Here is a 22,562-nt window from a genome sequence, read left to right as displayed (position 1 = left end):
TATCTCAGCCGCATTCGGTCGGAAACGTACATGAACATATAGATAAAAATATAAATACACGTTTACATTCGACATAGATAAATAAACATGCACTTAGTTTCAGTAATAGCTCTTAGTGTCAACCATCAGCCTCATGTATCAAGCTCCCGTGTGAGGTCCCTACCGGAAGCTTAAATTCCCAAAATAAAAGCGTCATGATGTAACCGTGTGGTGTGTTCGCTGGCATTAGACTTGCGTGTGGTCAACAGTTTAAATCCTAACTAACATTAACGTTGAGTTGTAGTGATTTCTATCAAACAGGTTGGCGCGTTGGGCCGAGCGCGGCGCCTGGTCTTTTATTTTGTCAGGCAGCTGCTTCCGGCGTGGGGGGATGTGGTCGCGGACTAGGGCCATTCGCCAAATTAGCTGGCTGCAGCCTTCCAGGGACACCTCGTACGGAGCACCGGAGCCCTCAGTGCGGTAAGTAAACAAGGTTATTTGTTGGAGGGGAAGGGAGAAAAAAAACAAAACAAACATGTAAATGTGTCAGGGAGCGTGTAGCGGACGTGTGGATGTGGCGCCTCCAGATAGGCGCACAGCTGCCGGGTTTCATCTCCTAACTGTATCTATACAATATTCATACATTATTCCCTTTTACTGCCATTTTTTAGCCTCGTTGTGTTTGCCCGCGGTCCAGTTTGGACTGGTTTGGGTCAGGTGGTCAGTGTGGGCTTTCTCATTGCGCCGACAAAAAGGTACATTTTTAGGTACATTTTTAGGTAAATTCCTGTAAATTTAATTAAAAAAATAAATAAAAACATGGTGAAATGTATGTAAACGTGACGTTGGAGGCGATATGTGGTTAATGTGTAGCCACACAGGCCGGCTGTGATTGGCTGAGAGTGAGGGCACAAGCCCGCGGATCACTCGGTCCAAAGTTCACCTTCATTAGCAATTAAAAGTATTGATTAACGCTGCGTTTATGCCTTTATGGCTGAGGAAACTCTGCTTTTCCCCTCCTCCTCCTCCTCCTCGCCGCTCTCCTGACACTTTAATTGAATTTAAAGAGGCCGCACAGCCTCCGGCGAGACTTGGGCGCGCATGTCAGTCAAACAGCAGCCATGTTTGGTGCAATTCCCCGGAGGAGTTTCATCATCATGCTGCGGCACATCCTCCCATGCACGGGGCCTCCGGTCTAGGAGCCGACACGGTGCACCACCAGATGAGAGCGGGCACGTGCACGCGCGTTCGTGGCAGTTTCATCTGGCTGCATCCGGACACAAACTTTAGTGCACGCGCCAAAATAAATCCGCTGCACGGTGACTCCAAGCTGCACAAAGTTGCAACGCATCGTTCCAGGGCACTGCAGCAAAGTGGAGACTGTGGAGCGGACCTGGGCAAATTAAGGCCCGGGGGCCACATCCGTTAAGTTTTTCAATTTGGCCCGCTGGACATCCATCCGTCCATCCATTTACTACCACTTATTCCCTTCGGGGTCGCGGGGGGTGCTGGAGCCTATCTCAGCTACAATCAGGCGGAAGGCGGGGTACACCCTGGACAAGTCGCCACCTCATCGCAGGGCCATTCCCCCCAATTTTTTTTTTTAGATCTTTAAGATCTAAAATTGATCAAAATTGTTCGAGATGCAAAGAAAAATCCACAAATAACTTCAGCTGAAATACAGGACTCTCTGAAAAATGTGTGGTGTGGCTGTTTCAAGATGCACAATAAGGAGGCACTTGAAGAAAAATGGGCTGCATGGTCGAGTGGCCAAAAAGTTTAATTTTGGTCTCATTACTCCAAATTACTTTGTTCCAGAAGTTTTGAGGCTTGTCTCTGTGCTGTCTGGCGTAATGTAATACTTTGTGACATTTGCGCAGAAATGGCTTTCTTCTGGTGACTCGACCGTGCAGCCCATTTTTCTTCAAGTGCCTCCTTATTGTGCATCTTGAAACCGCCACACCACAATTTTTCAGAGTCCTGTATTTCAGTTGAAGTTATTTGTGGATTTTTCTTTGCATCTTCAGTGTTTCCCATAAACTGCCAAGATACCTGTGGCGGTGGGGGCGTGGCTATGGGCGTGGTCACATGACATCATCGAGTAATTTGCATAATTTACTACAATTATATGATTTTCTCTAAAAAGGCTCAAAAAATGTATACTTACTAATTAATAATAACAGTTTTGTTTTAAACGTCCATCCATCCATCCATTTTACAATATAATTACAACACTTTATGTACATATTTATATACAGATTTGAACAATAAGTTATTCACTAAAATATATTTATTAATTGTGGTTCTTACAAAAAATATATCTTATAAAAATATAAAAGCTAAAATGTCTCTTAAAGCTCTGCCCCTTTAATTAGTGCATACTAAATAATTTAACTTTAGCCTACTACTACAACCATATTATTTACCAGCAACATAAAGTGAAACAGAGGCAGAGGTGTCCTGTCACAGTCAGTAACAAATAAACAGAAAACAGTAGTGGTGGTAGATAGACACAAAGCTTCATCAAACATCTGATCCACTGAACAAAGACCTCCAAAAAAAAAATCTTGATCCTACACTTCTCTTTTGTAAAGTAAATCTGAACAGCCGATATGGGCATCTACATCAACTATATGATTTGCCTGAGAAGCTGGACAAAAAAAACAAAAAAACAAAACAAAACAAAAAAAATCAATTAATTAATTTTTTTTTTTTTTTTTTGTGGCGGCCTTAATTCTTTCGTGGCGGGCCGCCACAAATAAATGAATGTGTGGGAAACACTGATCTTGAACAATTTTCCTGGCAGTTGTGGCTGAAATCTTTGCTGGTCTACCTGAATCCCTCATTTTCCACTTCTTAATCAGCGTTTGAACACTGCTGATTGGCATTCTCAGTTCCTTGGATATCTTTTTATACCCCTTTCCTGTTTTATGCAGTTCAATTACCTTTTCTCACAGATCCTTTGACAATTATTTTGCCTTCCCCATGACTCAGAATCCAGAAACATCTGTGCAGCACTGGATGAAAGATGCAATGGTCTGTCAGAAGCCCAGAAACTCACTGACCTTTTATACACACACATTAATTACAAACAAACAGGCCACAGGTGAGGATTGGAACCTTGATTAGCCATTCAAACCTGTTTGATCTGATAACATGCACAAAAGTTGACACAAAGTCACCGGGGTATGTAAACTTTTGATCAGGGTCATTTGGGTACTTTCTTTTGTCATGTTGATTTAAAAAGAGTAAACACAGTTGTTTGCCAATAAATAGCTTCACACAACCATTAAGCATGAGTGGAAGAAAGGTGGTTATCATTCATATTCTCTGAAGAATGGCCAAAACATCATAAATTCTCCCAGGATATGTAAACTTATATACGACTGTGTGTGTGTATATATATATATATATATATATATATATATATATATATATATATATATATATATATATATATATATATATATATATATATATATATATATATATATATATATATATATATATATAGAAATACTTGAATTTCAGTGCTCATTTATTTACACATTTACACACACATAACACTCCTTTTGAAGCAATGCATGATGGGAATCCGGATGTTGTGTGTCAGTGTATTAACGTGCCGGCTTGAATAAACACACGCTGAGAAATAGCTCCGTGCCTGCCTACTTTATGGGCTATAGATAAACCTATGAATAACGGAGACATATATAATAGTCTCCTTCTTGTTGTTTGTGCAGTTGCGCACTGAGCTCCAAAAGCCGTAGATGTTATAACGTGACTGGGCCGTCACGCTGTTTATATGGAGGAAAAGTGGACGTGACCACAGGCTGTACTCACTCAGGTCCGGCTGGAAATCGGGAGAAATTCTGGAGAATGGTTGTCCCGGGAGATTTTCGGGAGAGGCACTGAAAATCGGGAGTCTTCCCGGAAAATTCGGGAGGGTTAGCAAGTTTGGTTACTATGGTAATCTAATTAGTTACTATGGTAATGTAAGTCACAGCAGCTCAGACGAGGCACCAAGCAGTGTGGGTGGGGAGCGTTTCCACAGAGTGTTTCCAGAGCGAGCCTGAAATGCGGGTGTCAGGGACAGACACGGAAGGAGATTTTTATAACAAAGTTCTAAAGCTTAGTGATATATCAGATTGTAGGTGTTTTTTTGTTTTTTTTACCCTTCACGTTCATATTTCGCTGTGTTTGTTGCATTTTTGTTGCATTTCGCTTGATTTTTTTTTTCCCCCCCAAATATTTTTATTGCATTTTGCAGACAGTACAGCATGATGAATCATGGCAACAGCAAGTTGAGGTATCTGCACATTTTACAATATGTAACATAATAAACCCAGTGTTTCACACACATTCATTTATTTTTTGGCGGCCCGCCACGAAAGAATTACGTCCGCCACAAATTAAAATAAATAAATAAATAAAAAATGAAAAATAATTTATTTTTTTTTGTTCTCTCCAGCTTCTCAGGCATATCATATAGTTGATGTAGATGCCCATATCGGCTGTTCAGATTTACTTTACAAAAGAGAAGTGTAGGATACTACTCTTGTTGCCTTATTTGTATTTGACTTTATTAAATGTATTTATATTAGAAACACAACATGTGTATATAACAAAGGGTGCAAAGTCTGTAGGCAGTAGGAAACACATGGTTAAGTGTAGGGAGTAAAACTGATGGCAGTCTAAAGTTCAAGATTTTTGGAGCTCTTTGTTCAGTGGATCAGATGTTTGATGAAGCTCTGTGTCTATCTACCACCACTACTGTTTTCTGTTTATTTGTTACTGACTGTGGCAGGACACCTCTGCCTCTGTTTCACTTTATGTTGCTGGTAAATAATATGGTTGTAGTAGTAGGCTCAAGTTAAATTATTTAGTATGCACTAATTAAAGGGGCAGAGCTTTGAGACATTTTATCTTTTATATTTTATAAGATATATTTTTTGTAAGAACCACAATTAATAAATATATTTCAGCTGTGTACATACATCTACTGATGCTTAGTCTGGACACATCCTCAGTGACCTCTTGGATTCACCGGGCGTTTCGGGTCTCTCAACTGGTCATACGCCCTCCTCCAAGCGACCCAACCGGGGGTAATCAAATCCCCCGGCTTGTGTCCAGACGGCTCGCTAGCTACCATGACTCCAAGGATCTCCTCTTTTGAGCCACAACCATCTCGAGGCCCTTTCCGCCGCTTCGGTGGTACTGCGGATGGCTCTCCTCTTTTTCTCTCCATCGATACCCAAACTGCTGAAGGCTCTGACCAAGGAACGGGCTGCAAATCCTCTGCATCCAACCTCCACAGGGAAACACCTTGCTCTCCAACCAGCCTGTTGACAGTCGCTGACCAGTCCCGCATACTTGGAGAGCTTCCTCTCGAAGGCTTCTTCCAGGCGATCTTCCCACGGGACTGTCAGCTCCAGCAGCACAGCTTGTTTGGTGGACTCAGACACAAGGACAATGTCTGGTCGCAGGGTGGTGACTGCGATGTGGCTGGGGAACTTCAGCTGGTTTTCAAGGTCCACCAACAACTGCCAGTCTTTTGCAGACGTCAGGATGCCTGCTGATGTTCTACTAGCAGGAGTTGGCGTGTCCCCAGCTCTGACAAAGGCGATGGTTTTCTTGGAGGGGTGGAACTGTTTTGCCAATGCCAGTCCTGTGCTAATGGCTTCAGCGATGGTCTTAAGGACTTGGTCATGCCTCCACCTGTACCTTCCATCTCCAAGTGCCCTTGTACAGCAACTGAGGATATGTTCCAGGGTTCCTCGCTTGGAGCACAGTGGGCATGCTGGTGTCTCTGCTATGCCCCATGTGTGCAGGTTTGAAGGGCTTGGGAGCACATCATACACTGCCTGGATGAGAAATTTGATGCGTTGCGGCTCGGCTTTCCAAATCTCAGCCCAGGTCACTCTCCTCTCAACCGCATTGTCCCATCTTGTCCAAGCTCCCTGTTGCTTCATTCCAACAGCCTTGCAGGTTCTTGTCTCCTCCACTGCCGCTCTCACCTCATCCTGAACAAGACGTCGGCCTTCTTTCCCCCTAGTGTTCAGTTGGGGAGTTGGAAAGAATCCTAGCCCAGCTCGACCCCGTGTGACTGCTCCAACCAGGCTCCTGTGTCGCAGCCTTGCATCTGCCTCTTGAACTGCTTCCTCTGCCCTCCATTTCCTGCCAGTCCTCACTTGGATCCCTGCTTTGGCCACCTTCGGATCACTTGAGTCCCTGTACTGTACCACTTCTCTGGCTCTAGTTACCTTAAATTCCTCCTCCAAGGATTTGAAAGGCAACTGCAGTTTGTTGCTGTTCCCGTAGAGTGCAATGCTACTCAGGCTCTTAGGTAGTCCCAGCCATCTCCGGAGGTGGTTGCTGACCCTCCGTTCTAGGATCTCAACTGTCGAGATGGGGAACGAGTAGATGAGGAGGGGCCACAGGATCCTGGGAAGAATGCCATGCTGGTAAATCCAGGCTTTAAACTTCCCAGGTAAGCCTGACTTGTCCACGGATTTCAGCCAGCCATCCAACTCAGCGCATGTCGACTGGATGGAGGTTGTGTCTCTCAAAGAGCAGTCAAAAACCTTGCCCAAGCTCTTGACTGGCTTCTCTGAGATTGTTGGAATGGCCGTGCCTGTGATGTTAAACCGGAACTTGTCCTCCACCTTCCCCTTCTTCAGCACCATTGATCTGGATTTGGCGGGTTTGAAACGCATCCGGGCCCACTCCACCAACTTTTCAAGTCCCTTCAGAATCCAACGGCAGCCTGGAACTGATTCTGTCATGACTGTGAATAACTTATTGTTCAAATCTGTATATAAATATGTACATAAAGTGTTGTAATTATATTGTAAAATGGATGGATGGATGGATGGATGGACATTTAAAACAAAACTGTTATTATTAATTAGTAAGTATACATTTTTTGAGCCTTTTTAGAGAAAATCAAATCATTGTAGTAAATTATGCAAATTACTCGATGATGTCATGGTGACCACGCCCATAGCCACGCCCCCACCGCCACAGGTATCTTGGCAGTTAATGGGAAACACTGAAGCCCCACCCCTTACAATACCCACCCACTCAATTCCCAAGGTAATTGTCACCTAGTGCCCATAACAAATATAGACACACATGAATATATACAAACATAGATTCAATCTAACAAAATGTATTAAAGATAAATAAAAAAATAGATAAGGTAAAATAAATACATAAATAATACATAAGATATACAATAAAATATAACGTAAAAGTAAATAAACACAAGGAATGGGGGTCAGGGGGTGGGGTTGGGTGCTTCAGCGGTCAGCTCTGTCTAAATTGTGTTACTCGAATCGCTTGGGGTGATGTCAAGCTTGTCCCTAATAAGGTCTAAGAGGGGGCCCCAAGTTTTATGGAAAGATGACACAGATCCTTTCTGCAAGAACCGAAGCTTCTCTAATTGTAGACACCGCAAGACATCTTGTATCCAACTGTTATGGGTGTTTCGCTTGACTGTCGATGGAGAGGGGGTGTGACGTTCATATGTTGTCAATATTCAGTGTTTTAGCGTTCATAGTTAATATTGTAAATCCCACATTCTTTATTTTCATGTACATTCTGGGTGTCTCATTCCGTAAAAAAAATTACAATTCCATTCCGTTTTCAAGGCGGTCTGTCATAAAGTTTTTAGCTTTTAATCAGACATTATTGTGAGGTTTTGTATTAGTGTTCCTAAAAGTAGATATACCGGCCCCCAGACACATTTTTTCTCTACATTTGGCCTCCCAAGTAAAAATAATTAGCTGTCAGCCAAGACGCTGGAACATGCCGAGTCAGTCCCTCGTGGAATTTGCGACGTTGCCATCGACCCAATTCACGAATCAAGCGTGGCCTCGCAACTTTGTCCGTAGTCCGCACTTTTCGGCCAGCGTTTTTTTCCGCCAATCTCAAACAGGCACTTCAACCGTCTAATCCAGCGATTCTCAAACTTTGATACACCAAATACTCACTTGATTGAAGTCGTTTTTAACAGTGTTACTCTTCAAACTGTGTCATGTTGCAGTGGCCAAAATATTACATAAACTTGTTAAATAAAACATCTGATTTGTTTTTAATGAGTACTTAGGCCAGGCCTGAGCAATTATTTTGACTCGGGGGGCCAAATCTAGAGAAAAAAAAAGTGTCTGGGGACCGGTATATCTATTTTTAGGAACACTAATACAAATCCTCACAATAATGTCTGATTGAATGCTAAAAACGTTATGACAGACCGCCTTAAAAAACGGAATGGAATTTTAAATTTTTTTACTGAATGAGACACCCAGAATGTACATAAAAATAAAGAATGTGGGATTTACAATATTAACAACATATGAACGTCACACCCCCTCTCCATCGACATATTTTACAATCAAGCGAAACGCAATGAAAATGCAACAAACACAGCGAAATATGAATGCGAAGAGTAAAAAAAAACCCACCTACAATCTGACATATCACTAAGCTTTAGAACTTTGTTGTAAAAATCTCCTTCAGCGTCTGTCCCTGACACCCGCATTTTCAGGCTCGCTCTGGAAACACTCTGTGGAAACGCTCCTCACCCACAGTGCTTGGTACCTTGTCTGAGCTGTGACTTAGATTACCATAGTAACTAATTAGATTACCATAGTAACTAGTATATCATGCAAAAGCGCAGATTCCAACCATAGAAATACTTTGTATAGTTCAAGACTTACGGTCATTTGAAAACATCACTGCACATCATAATGGCAGTTAAAGTTTCCATCTTAAAGATCTTAAAAAAATATTTGGGGCCTTAATTTACCGAGGTCTGACTTAGGCCTACTACGCTACTGTATTTTAAGTTGGACATTATGGTAGTACTGGAGGAGGTGGTACTGTGTGAACAAAGTTTGAGAGGCGCACTAGGAATCAAAACTTTGTTTCTTGTGTAGTCTTGCAGACAACTTGTAACAATATTTTATTGCGCTCATATCAGAATGTACCTGCTTAGCTTAGACCTACTTCCTGTTCCTGTCTACGGCGCTAAGCCTTCTGGGTAACGTACTATATAAACATTCAGTTGACATGCATTCATGTATTTATTTTAGCTCTATGTATCCACGGTAAGGCAATTAAGAACCGATTTGCAATGCTGACCTTGCAATGAGGCAGCATTTACATGCTGGAGATGTTGAAGTGTGATGATAATCTCTCATGGTCTCTAATTTAACCACCAAAATGAGCGCTGTAGAGGGTGGACGTGTTGGAACGTAAACACTTTCCAAGCATAAAAGACGATCAATAAGGAAGACTTTGGTGGTGGGTTTTTTCTATAATTGTAATTATCACTATTATTAGGTCATTTGACAATAAGCTCTTGAGTATGTGCTTCTAGTGTCTACTGCTAAGTTAGTGTGGTATAAAATGAGTAAAACATCAATACAGTATTTGTTTTTCAAGGTGAAGGTTACAAGGAACACTTCAAACATTATAAATAATGATAAATAGGTTATACTTGTATAGCGCTTTTCTACCTTCAAGGTACTCAAAGCACTTTGACAGTATTTCCACATTCACACACACATTCACACACTGATGGAGGGAGCTGCCATGCAAGGCGCTACCAGCACCCATCAGGGGCAAGGGTGAAGTGTCTTGACCAAGGACACAACGGACGTGACTAGGATGGTAGAAGGCGGGGATTGAACCCCAGTAACCAGCAACCCTCCGATTACTGGCACGGCCACTCTACCAACTTCGCCACGCCGCCCCCAAACATTGATATATATTAGATTTTATTTTTATTTTTTAAAAGCTGCTGCAAATTCAGGCAACAACCACAAAAAAAAGCCAGCGAAATCCTGGACAGACTGCTGAGCTAATGTTGGCTAATGTGTTGTCATTCCTTCTCCCCAAAAGCTGTAAGGCTACAGCTAGATGCCCCCCAGTAGCTAGGTCGGGCAATGGAAAGGCGCCAAAGTGAACCGAGTAGGTACCGTGCAGGTGTTTAGAGTGAGGAGTTCTCCTTCCAGAGTACATGTACAAAACCCAAAACCAGTGAAGTTGTCACGTTGTGTAAATGGTAAATAAAAACAGAATACAATGATTTGCAAATCCTTTTCAACTTATATTCAATTGAATAGACTGCAAAGACAAGATATTTAATGTCCGAACTGGTAAACTTTGTTATCTTTTGCAAATATTAGCTCATTTGGAATTTGATGCCTGCGACATGTTTAAAAAAAGCTGGCACAAGTGGCAAAAAAGACTGAGAAAGTTGAGGAATGCGCGTCCAACACTTACTTGGAACATCCCGGGTGCATGATTGGGTATACAAGCAGCTCCCATGAAATGCTCAGTTGTTCACAAACAAGGATGGGGCGAGGGTCACCACTTTGTCAACAAATGCGTGAGCAAATTGTCCAACAGTTTAAGAACATTTCTCAACCAGCTATTGCAAGGAATTTAGGGATTTCACCATCTACGGTCCGTAATATCATCAAAAGGTTCAGAGAATCTGGAGAAATCACTGCACGTAAACGGCAAAGTCTTGACCTTCGATCCCTCAGGCGTTACTGCATCAAAAACTGACCTCAGTGTGTAAAGGATATCACCAAGCAACTTCCTTTTTCATGGACGCCCCTGCTTATTTCAGCAAGACAATGCCAAGCCACGTGTTACATCAATGTGGCTTCATAGTAAAAGAGTGCGGGTACTAGACTGGCCTGCCTGTAGTCCAGACCTGTCTCCCATTGAAAATGTGTTGCACATTATGAAGCCTAAAATAGCACAAGGGAGACCCCCGGACTGTTGAACAACTTAAGCTGTACATCAAGCAAGAATGGGAAAGAATTCCATCTGAGAAGCTTCAAAAATGTGTCTCCTCAGTTCCCAAACGTTTACTGAGTGTTGTTAAAAGGAAAGGCCATGTAACACAGTGGTAAAAATGTCCTTGTGCTAACTTTTTTGCAATGTGTTACTGCCATTAAATTAAGTTAATGATTATTTGCAAAAAAAAAAAAAAAAGTTTCTCAGTTTAACATTAAATATCTTGTCTTTGCAGTCTATTCAATTGAATATAAGTTGAAAAGGATTTGCAAATCATTATATTCTGTTTTTATTTGCGAATTACACAACGTGCTAACTCCACTGGTTTTGGGTTTTGTACATTCATCTTGTGCATGAATCCTAACATACTCTCAGCTGTGCATTAATTGGGCTTTTTGAGACAGTTCTGCTATTTGATGATTGACATAAAACCTGATGTTCCTTTCCCCAGATTAATATGGCTGCAGAGCTCTCCACGTCCATAAACATCAAGGAGCCCCGCTGGGACCAGAGCACCATCGTGGGCCGTGCTAAGCACTTCTTCACCGTCACCGACCCGCGGAACGTCCTCCTCACCAACGAACAACTAGCACACGCGCACAAAATCGTCACAGACTACAGGTGGGTGAGGCCACGACATCAATCGGGAGCTCTTATCAGACTGTTTACGCTATTCCAGGCAAGGTATAGTCTCCCCGGGGCTGACGGAAGACGAGCTGTGGCGAGCCAAATATGTTTTTGACTCGGCATTCCACCCCGACACTGGAGAGAAGATGATCCTGATTGGCCGCATGTCAGCGCAGGTCCCAATGAACATGACCATCACTGGGTGCATGATGACCTTTTACAAGTAAGAACTTGCAGGATTTCGTTATTTGTCCGTGGACAATTCCCCCCAAACCAGCTTAATTTGTAGGGCTGTGAATCTTTGTTTTTTTTTTACCCTTCGCGTTCATTGTCAGGTTCAAACACTGATGACATCTATTAAACAAGACAAGAAGCAAGGAATCAAACAGAGACAGAATTAAATTTGGCTCAATGAGGAGAAACGCGTAGACACTGTACCCTTTGTAAAGTGTCTCACCACGCTCTGACGAAAGATTGTACGCCTCCTCTTTTATTTGGGCTTTCCCTGATTACATGGCAACAGCTGTTTCTAAGGGAGGGGGGTCGTAAACAGCCGTCGCCCTTATCACAAAACAGTTCAAAGAAAAGGTCGTAAAACAGTTCAAAGAAAAGGTGCCTTGAGGGGAGTCAGGCCCTGCTTCCTCTCTGCTTTGTAGAGCTCGGGTCAAGACAAAATCTTCCTGTGGATTACAATAGAAGAAAGAAATCGACGCCTTCATGTCGCTTCCCATTGTACACAGTGGAGTTTTACAAGCCTTTTGCTTGGTAGGATCAAAGACAGCTTTTGTCTTCTCACAGGGCGAGCTGAACTCAATGTAACACAAAGTTGTGTGTTAACTTAGATACAATTATTCTGACATTCATATTTTGCTGTGTTTGTTGCATTTTTGTTGCGTTTCGCTTGATTGTAAAATATGTGGATGGAGAGGGGGTGTGATGTTCATATGTTGTCAATATTCAGTGTTTTATCATTCATAGTTAATATTGTAAATCCTACGTTCTTTATTTTCATGTATATTCTCATTTAGGAAAAAATATGTAAAATTCCATTAGTTTTTTAAGGCGGTCTGTCGTAACGTTTTTAGCTTTCAATCGGACATTATTGTGAGGTTTTGTATTAGTGTTCCTAAAAACAGATATACCGTATTTTTCGGAGTATAAGTCGCTCCAGAGTATAAGTCGCTCCGGAGTATAAGTCGCACCGGCCGAAAATGCATAATAAAGAAGGAAAAAAACATATATAAGTCGCACTGGAGTATAAGTCGCATTTTTTGGGGAAATGTATTTGATAAAAGCCAACACCAAGAATAGACATTTGAAAGGTAATTTAAAATAAATAAAGAATAGTGAACAACAGGCTGAATAAGTGTACGTTATATGAGGCATAAATAACCAACTGAGAACGTGCCTGGTATGTTAACGTAACATATTATGGTAAGAGTCATTCAAATAACTATAACATATAGAACATGCTATACGTTTACCAAACAATCTGTCACTCCTAATCGCTAAATCCCATGAAATCTTATACGTCTAGTCCAGGGGTCGGCAACCCGCGGCTCTAGAGCCACATGCGGCTCTTTAGCGCCACCCTAGTGGCTCTCTGAAGCTTTTTAAAAAATGTATGAAAAATGGAAAAGGATGAGGGGAAAAAAATATATTTTTTGTTTTAGTATGGTTTCTGTAGGAGGACAAACATGACACAAACCTCCCTAATTGTTATAAATCACACTGTTTATATTAAACATGCTTCACTGATTCGAGTATTTGGCAAGCGCCGTTTTGTCCTACTAATTTTGGCGGTCCTTGAACTCACCTTAGTTTGTTTACATGTATGACTTTCTAGGACGTGTTTTTATGCCACTTCTTTTTCCGTCTCATTTTGTCCACCAAACTTTTAACGTTGTGCGTGAATGCACAAAGGTGAGTTTTGTTGATGTTATTGACTTGTGTGGAGTGCTAATCAGACATATTTGGTCACTGCATGACTGCAAGCTAATCGATGCTAACATGCTATTTAGGCTAGCTATATGTATACATTGCATCATTATACCTCATTTGTAGCTATATTTGAGCTAATTTAGTTTCCTTTAAGTCATCTCAATTCAATGTATATCTCATGACACACTATTTGTATGTAATATGGCTTTTAATTTGTTGCGGCTCCAGACAAATTTGTTTTTGTATTTTTGCTCCAATATGGCTCTTTCAACATTTTGGGTTGCCGACCCCTGGTCTAGTCTCTTACGTGAATGAGCTAAATAATATTATTTGATATTTTACGGTAATGTGTTAATAATTTCACACATAAGTCGCTCCCGGCCAAACTATGAAAAAAACTGCGACTTACAGTTAGAAAAATACGGTAGTTAAATTTAATGTGTTCAATAATCTTGTGTCTATATTGCAGAAAATATCCAAAGTTTATATGAAAAGGTAATGGGGAAAGAAAAGTGTCAGATATCTCCTGGCACAAGTTTGAAAATCACTGCAGTGTGCTAAGTTTTTAGGCCTTTGGAAATGTTCCAGTCTGAAGTGAGATGTTAACTAGATGGTGGAATTGTGGTAACAACCTGCTCAGTACAGACTTTAGACATCTAGTAGGTAACTCAAGGCAGCATGTTGATGGACTCAGACTGTGGATGATCTATTTGACGGTTTTCAGTAAAATGTGCCAGCAGTACCGGTAGTTGTCTGGTTGGCTGCAGAATAGCTGTTCATTCTGGAGGAATTCTTGTATTTTTAATGCCCACAACTTTATTGTGAAAAAATATATCGCACTTTAATGTCGAAAGGAGTTGTAAAGGAAGTGAAACTGAAGAGTTTGTGAATGGTAGCAAACAGGAAATGACAGTTGTGACCATAGTTTGTGATGATTTTAGAAAAAAGAATTCTCCCTTGTTCTTTGCGAAGTCCGGTTGAACTCACAACACTTCAAATGAGCAAAGTCGGAATATATCTGAAAACTGTTATTCTGTGGACCCACATTGCTACATAACGTTTTTGGACAACAGTCTAACTCTAACCATTCACACACGTACGTTAATTCACTTTTTAGGAAAGCTAACAAAAAGGTGTCAAGTTGATTGGTTGTTTACCTGGGAAAAAATTCTGTAACCCGAAACAATACAAACCTTTGAAAGCAAGTGTCATCAATGTTTCTCTACAGTGTGTTACAAACCCCGTTTCCATATGAGTTGGGAAATTGTGTTAGATGTAACTATAAACGGAATACAATGATTTGCAAATCCTTTTCAACCCATATTCATTTGAATGCACTACAAAGACAAGATATTTGATGTTCAAACTCATAAACATTATTTTTTTATTGCAAATAATAATTAACTTAGAATTTCATGGCTGAAACACATGCCAAAGTAGTTGGGAAAGGGCATGTTCACCACTGTGTTACATGGACTTTCCTTTTAACAACACTAAATAAACGATTGGGAACTGAGGAAACTAATTGTTGAAGCTTTGAAAGTGGAATTCTTTCCCATTCTTGTTTTATGTAGAGCTTCAGTCGTTCAACAGTCGTATTTTAGGCTTCATAATGCGCCACACATTTTCGATGGGAGACAGGTCTGGACTGCAGGCGGGCCAGGAAAGTACCCGCACTCTTTTTTTACGAAGCCACGCTGTTGTAACACGTGCTGAATGTGGCTTGGCAGGGGCAGCCATGAAAAAGACGGCGCTTAGATGGCAGCATATGTTGTTCCAAAACCTGTATGTACCTATCAGCATTAATGGTGCCTCCACAGATGTGTAAGTTACCCATGCCTTGGGCACTAATGCACCCCCATACCATCACACATGCTGGCTTTTCAACTTTGCGTCGATAACAGTCTGGATGGTTCGCTTCCCCTTTGGTCCGGAAGACACGATGTTGAATATTTCCAAAAACAATTTGAAATGTGGACTCGTCAGACCACAGAACACTTTTCCACTTTGCATGAGTCCATCTTAGATGATCTCAGGCCCAGAGAAGCCGACGGCGTTTCTGGGTGTTGTTGATAAATGGCTTTCGCTTTGCATAGTAGAGCTTTAACTTGCACTTACAGATGTAGCGACAAACTGTATTTAGTGACAGTGGTTTTCTGAAGTGTTCCTGAGCCCATGTGGTGATATCCTTTAGAGATTGATGTCAGTTTTTGATACAGTGCCGTCTGAGGGATCAAAGGTCACGGTCATTCAATGTTGGTTTCCGGCCATGCCGCTTACGTGCAGTGATTTCTCCAGATTCTCTGAACCTTTTGATGATATTATGGACCATAGATGGTGAAATCCCTAAATTTCTTGCAATTGCACTTTGAGAAACGTTGTTCTTAAACTGTTTGACTATTTGCTCACGCAGTTGTGGACAAAGGGGTGTACCTCACCCCATCCTTTCTTGTGAAAGACTGAGCATTTTTTGGAAGCTGTTTTAATACCCAATCATGGCACCCACCTGTTCCCAATTAGCCTACACACCTGTGGTATGTTCCAAATAAGTGTTTGATGAGCATTCCTCAACTTTATCAATATTTAATGCCACCTTTCCCAACTTCTTTGTCACGTGTTGCTGGCATCAAATTCTAAAGTTAATGATTATTTGCAAAAAAAAAAAAAAGTTTATCAGTTTGAACATCAAATATGTTGTCTTTGTAGCATATTCAACTGAATATGGGTTGAAAATGATTTGCAAATCATTGTATTTCGTTAATATTTACATCTAACAAAATTTCCCAACTCATATGGAAACGGGGTTTGTACGTTAACATACCAGGCAAGTTCTCAGTTGGTTATTTATGCGTCATATAACGTACACTTATTCAGCCTGTTGTTCACTATTCTTTATTTATTTTAAATTGCCTTTCAAATGTCTATTCTTGGTGTTGGGTTTTATCAAATACATTTCCCAAAAAATGCGACTTATACTCCAGTGCGACTTATATACACTACCATTCAAAAGTTTGGGGTCACATTGAAATGTCCTTATTTTTCAATGAAGATAACTTTAAACTAGTCTTAACTTTAAAGAAATACACTCTATACATTGCTAATGTGGTAAATGACTATTCTAGCTGCAAATGTCTGGTTTTTGGTGCAATATCTACATAGGTGTATAGAGGCCCATTTCCAGCAACTATCACTCCAGTGTTCTAATGGTACAATGTGTTTGCTCATTGGCCCAGAGGGCTAATTGATGATTAGAAAACCCTTGTGTGATCATGTTCACACATCTGAAAACAGTTTAGCTCGTTACAGAAGCTACAAAACTGACCTTCCTTTGAGCAGATTGAGTTTCTGGAGCATCACATTTGTGGGGTCAATTAAACGCTCAAAATGGCCAGAAAAAGAGAACTTTCATCTGAAACTCGACAGTCTATTCTTGTTCTTAGAAATGAAGGCTATTCCACAAAATTGTTTGGGTGACCCCAAACTTTTGAACGGTAGTGTATGTTTTTTTCCTTCTTTATTATCCATTTTCGGCCGGTGCGACCGGAGTGACTTATACTCCGAAAAATACGGTACTTAGCCGCACCAAAATTTTAGGGGGAACTTACCAGCACAGAATTTCAGGAGGATTGTTTGACCTGAATAAAACATGAATATCATAAAATACTGAATTCAGACAAAGATATAACTGTTTTTTTCAGTCTAACCCATGCAAAGCCATTAGTTTGCTGTTTTCGCCACCTTTCAGAACGACTCCAGCCGTGTTGCTCTGGCAGTGGATCAATCAGTCCTTCAACGCGATAGTCAATTACACCAACAGGAGCGGCGACGCTCCCATCACGGTCAGGTATGCCCGCAGCCAGGATCACATTAACCCTATCATTCAGCGCTGATGTGCTTCTCTCGTTTGCAGCCAGCTTGGCACGGCGTATGTATCTGCCACCACCGGGGCGGTCGCTACCGCTCTCGGACTAAACGCACTAACAAAGGTATCACTTCTCCCAACCCCATTCCACGTCTCATTTTAAACGCGCTGACCTCGAACGCCCGGGCGTGCTGACGTGAAGTTAGCCGCTCACAAATGGCCTCATTGTCCGAGAGGAGCCTAATTACTCACGGGGTCGTGCTCTGGAATCGGCGCGCCTCCCCGCCTACTCAGTGTTATTCATGCTGATTTATGCTGGGGATGCTTTAACACACACGCATTATTTCACCTCACCATTTCACTTCCCTGCTGTGTTTTAAAGCCCCCTCTCTCTTTCGCTGCAGCACGTCTCACCTCTGATTGGACGCTTTGTTCCATTTGCTGCTGTAGCTGCTGCCAACTGCATCAACATCCCACTGATGAGGCAAAGGTAAGGCATCCAAAACGTGGCCCAGTGTTAACCTAAGGAGTAGAAGAACACGCATGGTCATTTAAACATGTATGTGTGTTCAAGCAACACTCTAAGACAGACCTGGGCAAATGAAGGCCCGGGGGCCACATGCGGCCCGTTAAGCTTTTCAATCTGGCCCGCCGGACATTAAGTTTTTGGAAATAAGTTTAAGTAAATAAGTAAATAATGTTTTTAGATGTTTAAGATGGAAAGTGTAGCTGCCATTATGATGTGCAGTGATGTTTTCAAATGACCGTAAGTCTTGAACTATACCGGGGGTCGGCAACCCGCGGCTCTAGAGCCGCATGCGGCCCTTTAGCGCCGCCCTACTGGCTCTCTGGAGATTTTTCAAAAATGTATGAAGAATGGAAAAAGATGAGGGGAAAAAAATCCATTTTTTTGTTTTAGTATGGTTTCTGTAGGAGGACAAACATGACACAAACCTCCCTAATTGTTATAAATCACACTGTTTGTATTAAACATGCTTCACTGATTCGAGTATTTGGCGAGCGCCGTTTTGTCCTACTTATTTTGCCGGTCCTTGAACTCACCGTATAGTTTGTTTACATGTATGACTTTCTCCGACTTTCTAGGACGTGTTTTATGCCACTTCTTTTTCTGTCTCATTTTGTCCACCACACTTTTAACGTTGTGCATGAGTGCACAAAGGTGAGTTTTGTTGATGTTATTGACTTGTGTGGAGTGCTAATCAGACATATTTGGTCACTGCATGACTGCAAGCTAATCGATGCTAACATGCTATTTAGGCTAGCGATATGTACATATTGCATTATTATGCCTCATTTGTAGCTATATTTGAGCTCATTTAGTTTCCTTTAAGTCCTCTTAATTAAATGTATATCTCATGACACATGTAATATGGCTTTTAATTTTTTGCGGCTCCAGACAGATTTGTTTTTGTATTTTTGGACCAATATGGCTCTTTCAACATTTTGGGTTGCCGACCCCTGAACTATACAAACTATTCCAATGGTTGTAATCTGCGCTTTTGCATGATATACTAGTTACTATGGTCATCTAATTAGTTACTATGGTCATCTAATTAGTTACTATGGTCATCTAAGTCACAGCAGCTCAGACCAGGCACCAAGCAGTGTGGGTGGGGAGCGTTTCCAGATAGGCCAGCCTGAAATGCGGGTGTCAGGGACAGACACGAAAGTAGATTTTTACAAGAAAGTTGTAAAGCTTAGTGATATATCAGATAAATCAGATTGAAGGTGGGGTTTTATTTTTACCCTTCGTGTTCATATTTTGCTGCGTTTGTTGCATTTTTGTATGATTGTTAAAATATGTCGATCGAGAAAGAGTGTGATGTTCATATGTTGTCAATATTCAGTGGTTTATCGTTCATAGTTAATATTGTAAACCCCCCATTCTTTATTTTCATGTACATTCTGGGTGTTTCATTCAGTAAAAAGAGTTAAAATTCCATAAAATTAAATTTTTTAAGGCGGTCTGTCGTAATATTTTTAGCATTCAATCAGACATTATTGTGAGGTTTTGTATTAATGTTCCTAAAAATCAGATATACCGGCCCCCAGGCACATTTTTTTCTCTAAAATTTGTCCCCCGAGTCAAAATAATTGCCCAGGCCTTCTCTAAGAGGAAGGCTGATTCAATTCCCAACATGTTTTACACTGTCAGGCTGCTGGAGTCGCCCTCTGCTGGCCATTTAAATAATTTTATTTTTTTTAGAAGCCAATTCCTCTGGCAATAGGGATGCCTCATTGCCTAATTAGGTTTAAAGAGGTTCCAGCCCCAATGAAATAAATTGGATTTGGAAATAACTTTCTGTATAAGACATTTTGATAATAGAAATAATCAGTTCCAATAATAAGCCTTCATTGTAGGGATGTGGCGATCGATCGGCCACAGATCAATATGGGGCGATTTTCTTGAAAAAGTAGGTGATCGCTAGGGCTGTGAATCTTTGGGTGTCCCACGATTCGATTCAATATCGATTCTTGGGGTCACGATTTGATTCAAAATCGATTTTTTCGATTCAACGCGATTCTCGATTCAAAAATGATATTTTCCCGATTCAAAAGGATTCTCTATTCATTCAATACATAGGATTTCAGCAGGATCTACCCCAGTATGCTGACAGGCAAGCAGAGTAGTAGATTTTTGTAAAAAGCTTTTAAAATTGTTAAAGGACAATTTTTTATCAACTGATTGCAATAATGTAAATTTGTTTTAACTATTAAATGAACCAAAAATATTACTTATTTTATCTTTGTGAAAATATTGGACACAGTGTGTTGTCAAGCTTATGAGATGCGATGCAAGTGTAAGCCACTGTGACTTTATTGTTCTTTTTTTTAAATTTTTTATAAATGTCTAATGATAATGTCAATGAGGGATTTTTAATCACTGCTATGTTGAAATTGTAACTAATATTGATACTGTTGTTGATAATATTCATTTTTGTTTCACTACTTTTGGTTTGTTCTGTGTGGTGTTTGTGTCTCCTCTCAATTGCTCTGTTTATTGCAGTTCTGAGTGTTGCTGGGTCGGGTTTGCTTTTGGAATTGGATTGCATTGTTATGGTATTGCTGTGTATTGTTTTGTTGGATTGATTAATTAAAAAAAAAAAAAAAAAAAAAAAAAAAAAAAAAAGATTTTTGAAAAATGAGAATCGATACTGAATCGCACAACGTGAGAATCGCGATTTGAATTCGAATCGATTCTCCCCCCACTCCCCTAGTGATCGCCATTTCCAATTAATGCCGATCACTAACAAGATCCCCTCTGGTTGACAAGCTAGCAGCTAATTGTGTCTCCATACTCAGTGTGGAACCACTTCCCTAAGTTAACAATAATCATTGTTGCAAATAAACTGCATTTCGTAGTATCTTAAGTATCACTATAAGGTAGTATTATCACTGGAGGGCTAATCATGTTACACACCGAGAGCAGGCATGTGGATAGCTAGGCTAGCTTGAAACAACACCAAGAAATAAGTGCTTAATAAAGTTTAAGAAATGTGGATGGATGGATTTCAGTTATTAACAAGTACCGTATTTTCCGCACTATAAGGCGCACCTAAAAACCTCCAATTTTCTCAAAAGCTGACAGTGCGCCTTATAATCTGGTGCGCCTTATATATGGACCAATATTGAGCCACAACAAACCTAAACTTCATTTTCATAAAGTTTAGGTCTCGCAACTACGGTAAGCAGCCGCCAACTTCATTTTCCCCCGTAGGAGAAGAAGTTCTTCTAACCCCAAAATGGCTCCTATTAAGAGACACGCTTACCACGCCGAGTTTAAACTTAAGACGATCAGTCACGCAGCAGAACACGGGAAGAGAGCAGCAGCGACACTGACTCCATTAATGACGACTTTGTTGAATGCCGTATTCGCCCAACTGTTTAATTCGGACACTGAAGAAGAAGAATTTGAGGGATTCGTGGATGAGGAATAACTTCATAAAGTGAGCTTTACATGTTTATTTTGTGTGTTGTGTTGTGTGACATTAACGTTTGAGCAACGTTGAGTTATTGATATATTGTTATTGCTCTGCACTATTTCCAGTGTTACTATATTGTGATTGCACTAACGTTTGATTTACCGTAACAGTATCACTGTTTTTTACCTGTTTATTGAATCAGGGAAAAGTTCCCCTCCACTATTTGATATATAAATGTTGCACTACATGTTATACCTCGGGGAAAATAATAAAACAGCTGTTTATTCAGACAGAGTTGTCAGAACGCTGGTTTGTAATCTATTAATAAAGTTTGACTGACCTATCTGACTGTTTTGTTGACATTCCCTTTAGCGCAGCTCCATCTAATGGATGCATAGGTGCGCCCTATAATCCAGTGCGCCTTATATATGAACAAAGTTTTGAAATATGCCATTCATTGAAGGTGCGCTTTATAATCCGGTGCACCTTATAGTGCGGAAAATACGGTAGATTAATAAGAATTAAAGGGAGGATAATATAAAAACAACTGTTGGTGCATCAGCATTGTTACACAACATGTAGTGTAGATCAAACTATAAATTGGTGATGTCGATACCAAGGGTGGTATCAGTACAGTATATGATGGATACTACAGCGATTAGGTCGATAGTTTTATTTTCTCAAAATCTTTTTTTGTTAACATTTACAACAATATCAGGAAGTAATTCCCCGGACACAGGAGGACTTTGAGGGCAAAGATGATTTCCATGAACACTAGATGGTAGTTTTTGATTTTGTTGACTATTCATTTGGTTTTGCTCAAACAATTGTATGTCATTCAAGAGAAAAAAGTAAACACTTTAGATGTTGTGTGATATTGTTAAAATGTCAATAGCAGCCAAAACAAATACATTGAAAAATGTACAGTTAGTACACGTGATCTGTATCGTGTTGGTATCGGCCGATCTTACTCATGCATGATCAGTATCGGCAGCAAGAATGGGATGGTTACATGAAAGGCGAAGCAGGTTGTTATGTGACTGATGAGGACAATGCATACGCCAGTGCAAAGTTGAGTGAGGAGACTCGCTGGCATATTTCACCCCAATTTTAATACAACTGTTGGCATGTTTTGAGCAAATAAATGACGTGCATTCAAGTAAAACTTTTATTTATTTTTCCCCTGTATGACATTCTGAAAAACTTGCATTTGTGTCAATATTGTGTAATTTAATTTATTTTTACCCCGTATTTGTTCCCACTACCGCACCTTAAGTTGGAATCCTTAATCTTGTTATATGCAAATATAATGACAATAAAGTCCATTCTATTATATTCTAATATATTGGGGTCTTTATGAAAATGTATTTAGGTTATGCATGCAAGTTATTTAC

At 40.5% G+C, this 22,562-nt stretch overlaps 1 protein-coding gene across 1 annotated transcript in view; it reads left to right on the top strand.

Moving 5' to 3' along the window:
- Positions 1-364: 364 nt before the first annotated feature.
- sfxn1 (sideroflexin 1) overlaps positions 365-22,562 on the top strand; it is a 32,246-nt gene continuing 10,048 nt past the window's right edge. Inside the window, exons 1-6 of the mRNA XM_062045878.1 lie at positions 365-459; positions 11,246-11,415; positions 11,474-11,644; positions 17,108-17,206; positions 17,273-17,348; positions 17,629-17,714. Of these exons, the coding sequence (XP_061901862.1) occupies positions 11,252-11,415; positions 11,474-11,644; positions 17,108-17,206; positions 17,273-17,348; positions 17,629-17,714 (596 nt within the window). The 5' untranslated portion in view covers positions 365-459; positions 11,246-11,251. The remainder of the gene's footprint in view (positions 460-11,245; positions 11,416-11,473; positions 11,645-17,107; positions 17,207-17,272; positions 17,349-17,628; positions 17,715-22,562) is intronic.

Source organism: Entelurus aequoreus, linkage group LG04 (genome assembly GCF_033978785.1).
Source record: "Entelurus aequoreus isolate RoL-2023_Sb linkage group LG04, RoL_Eaeq_v1.1, whole genome shotgun sequence".
In the NCBI taxonomy this organism is placed as follows: Eukaryota; Metazoa; Chordata; class Actinopteri; order Syngnathiformes; family Syngnathidae; genus Entelurus; species Entelurus aequoreus.
Note: the sequence above shows the minus strand (reverse complement) of the source record. Positions and strands in the feature narration are given on the sequence as shown.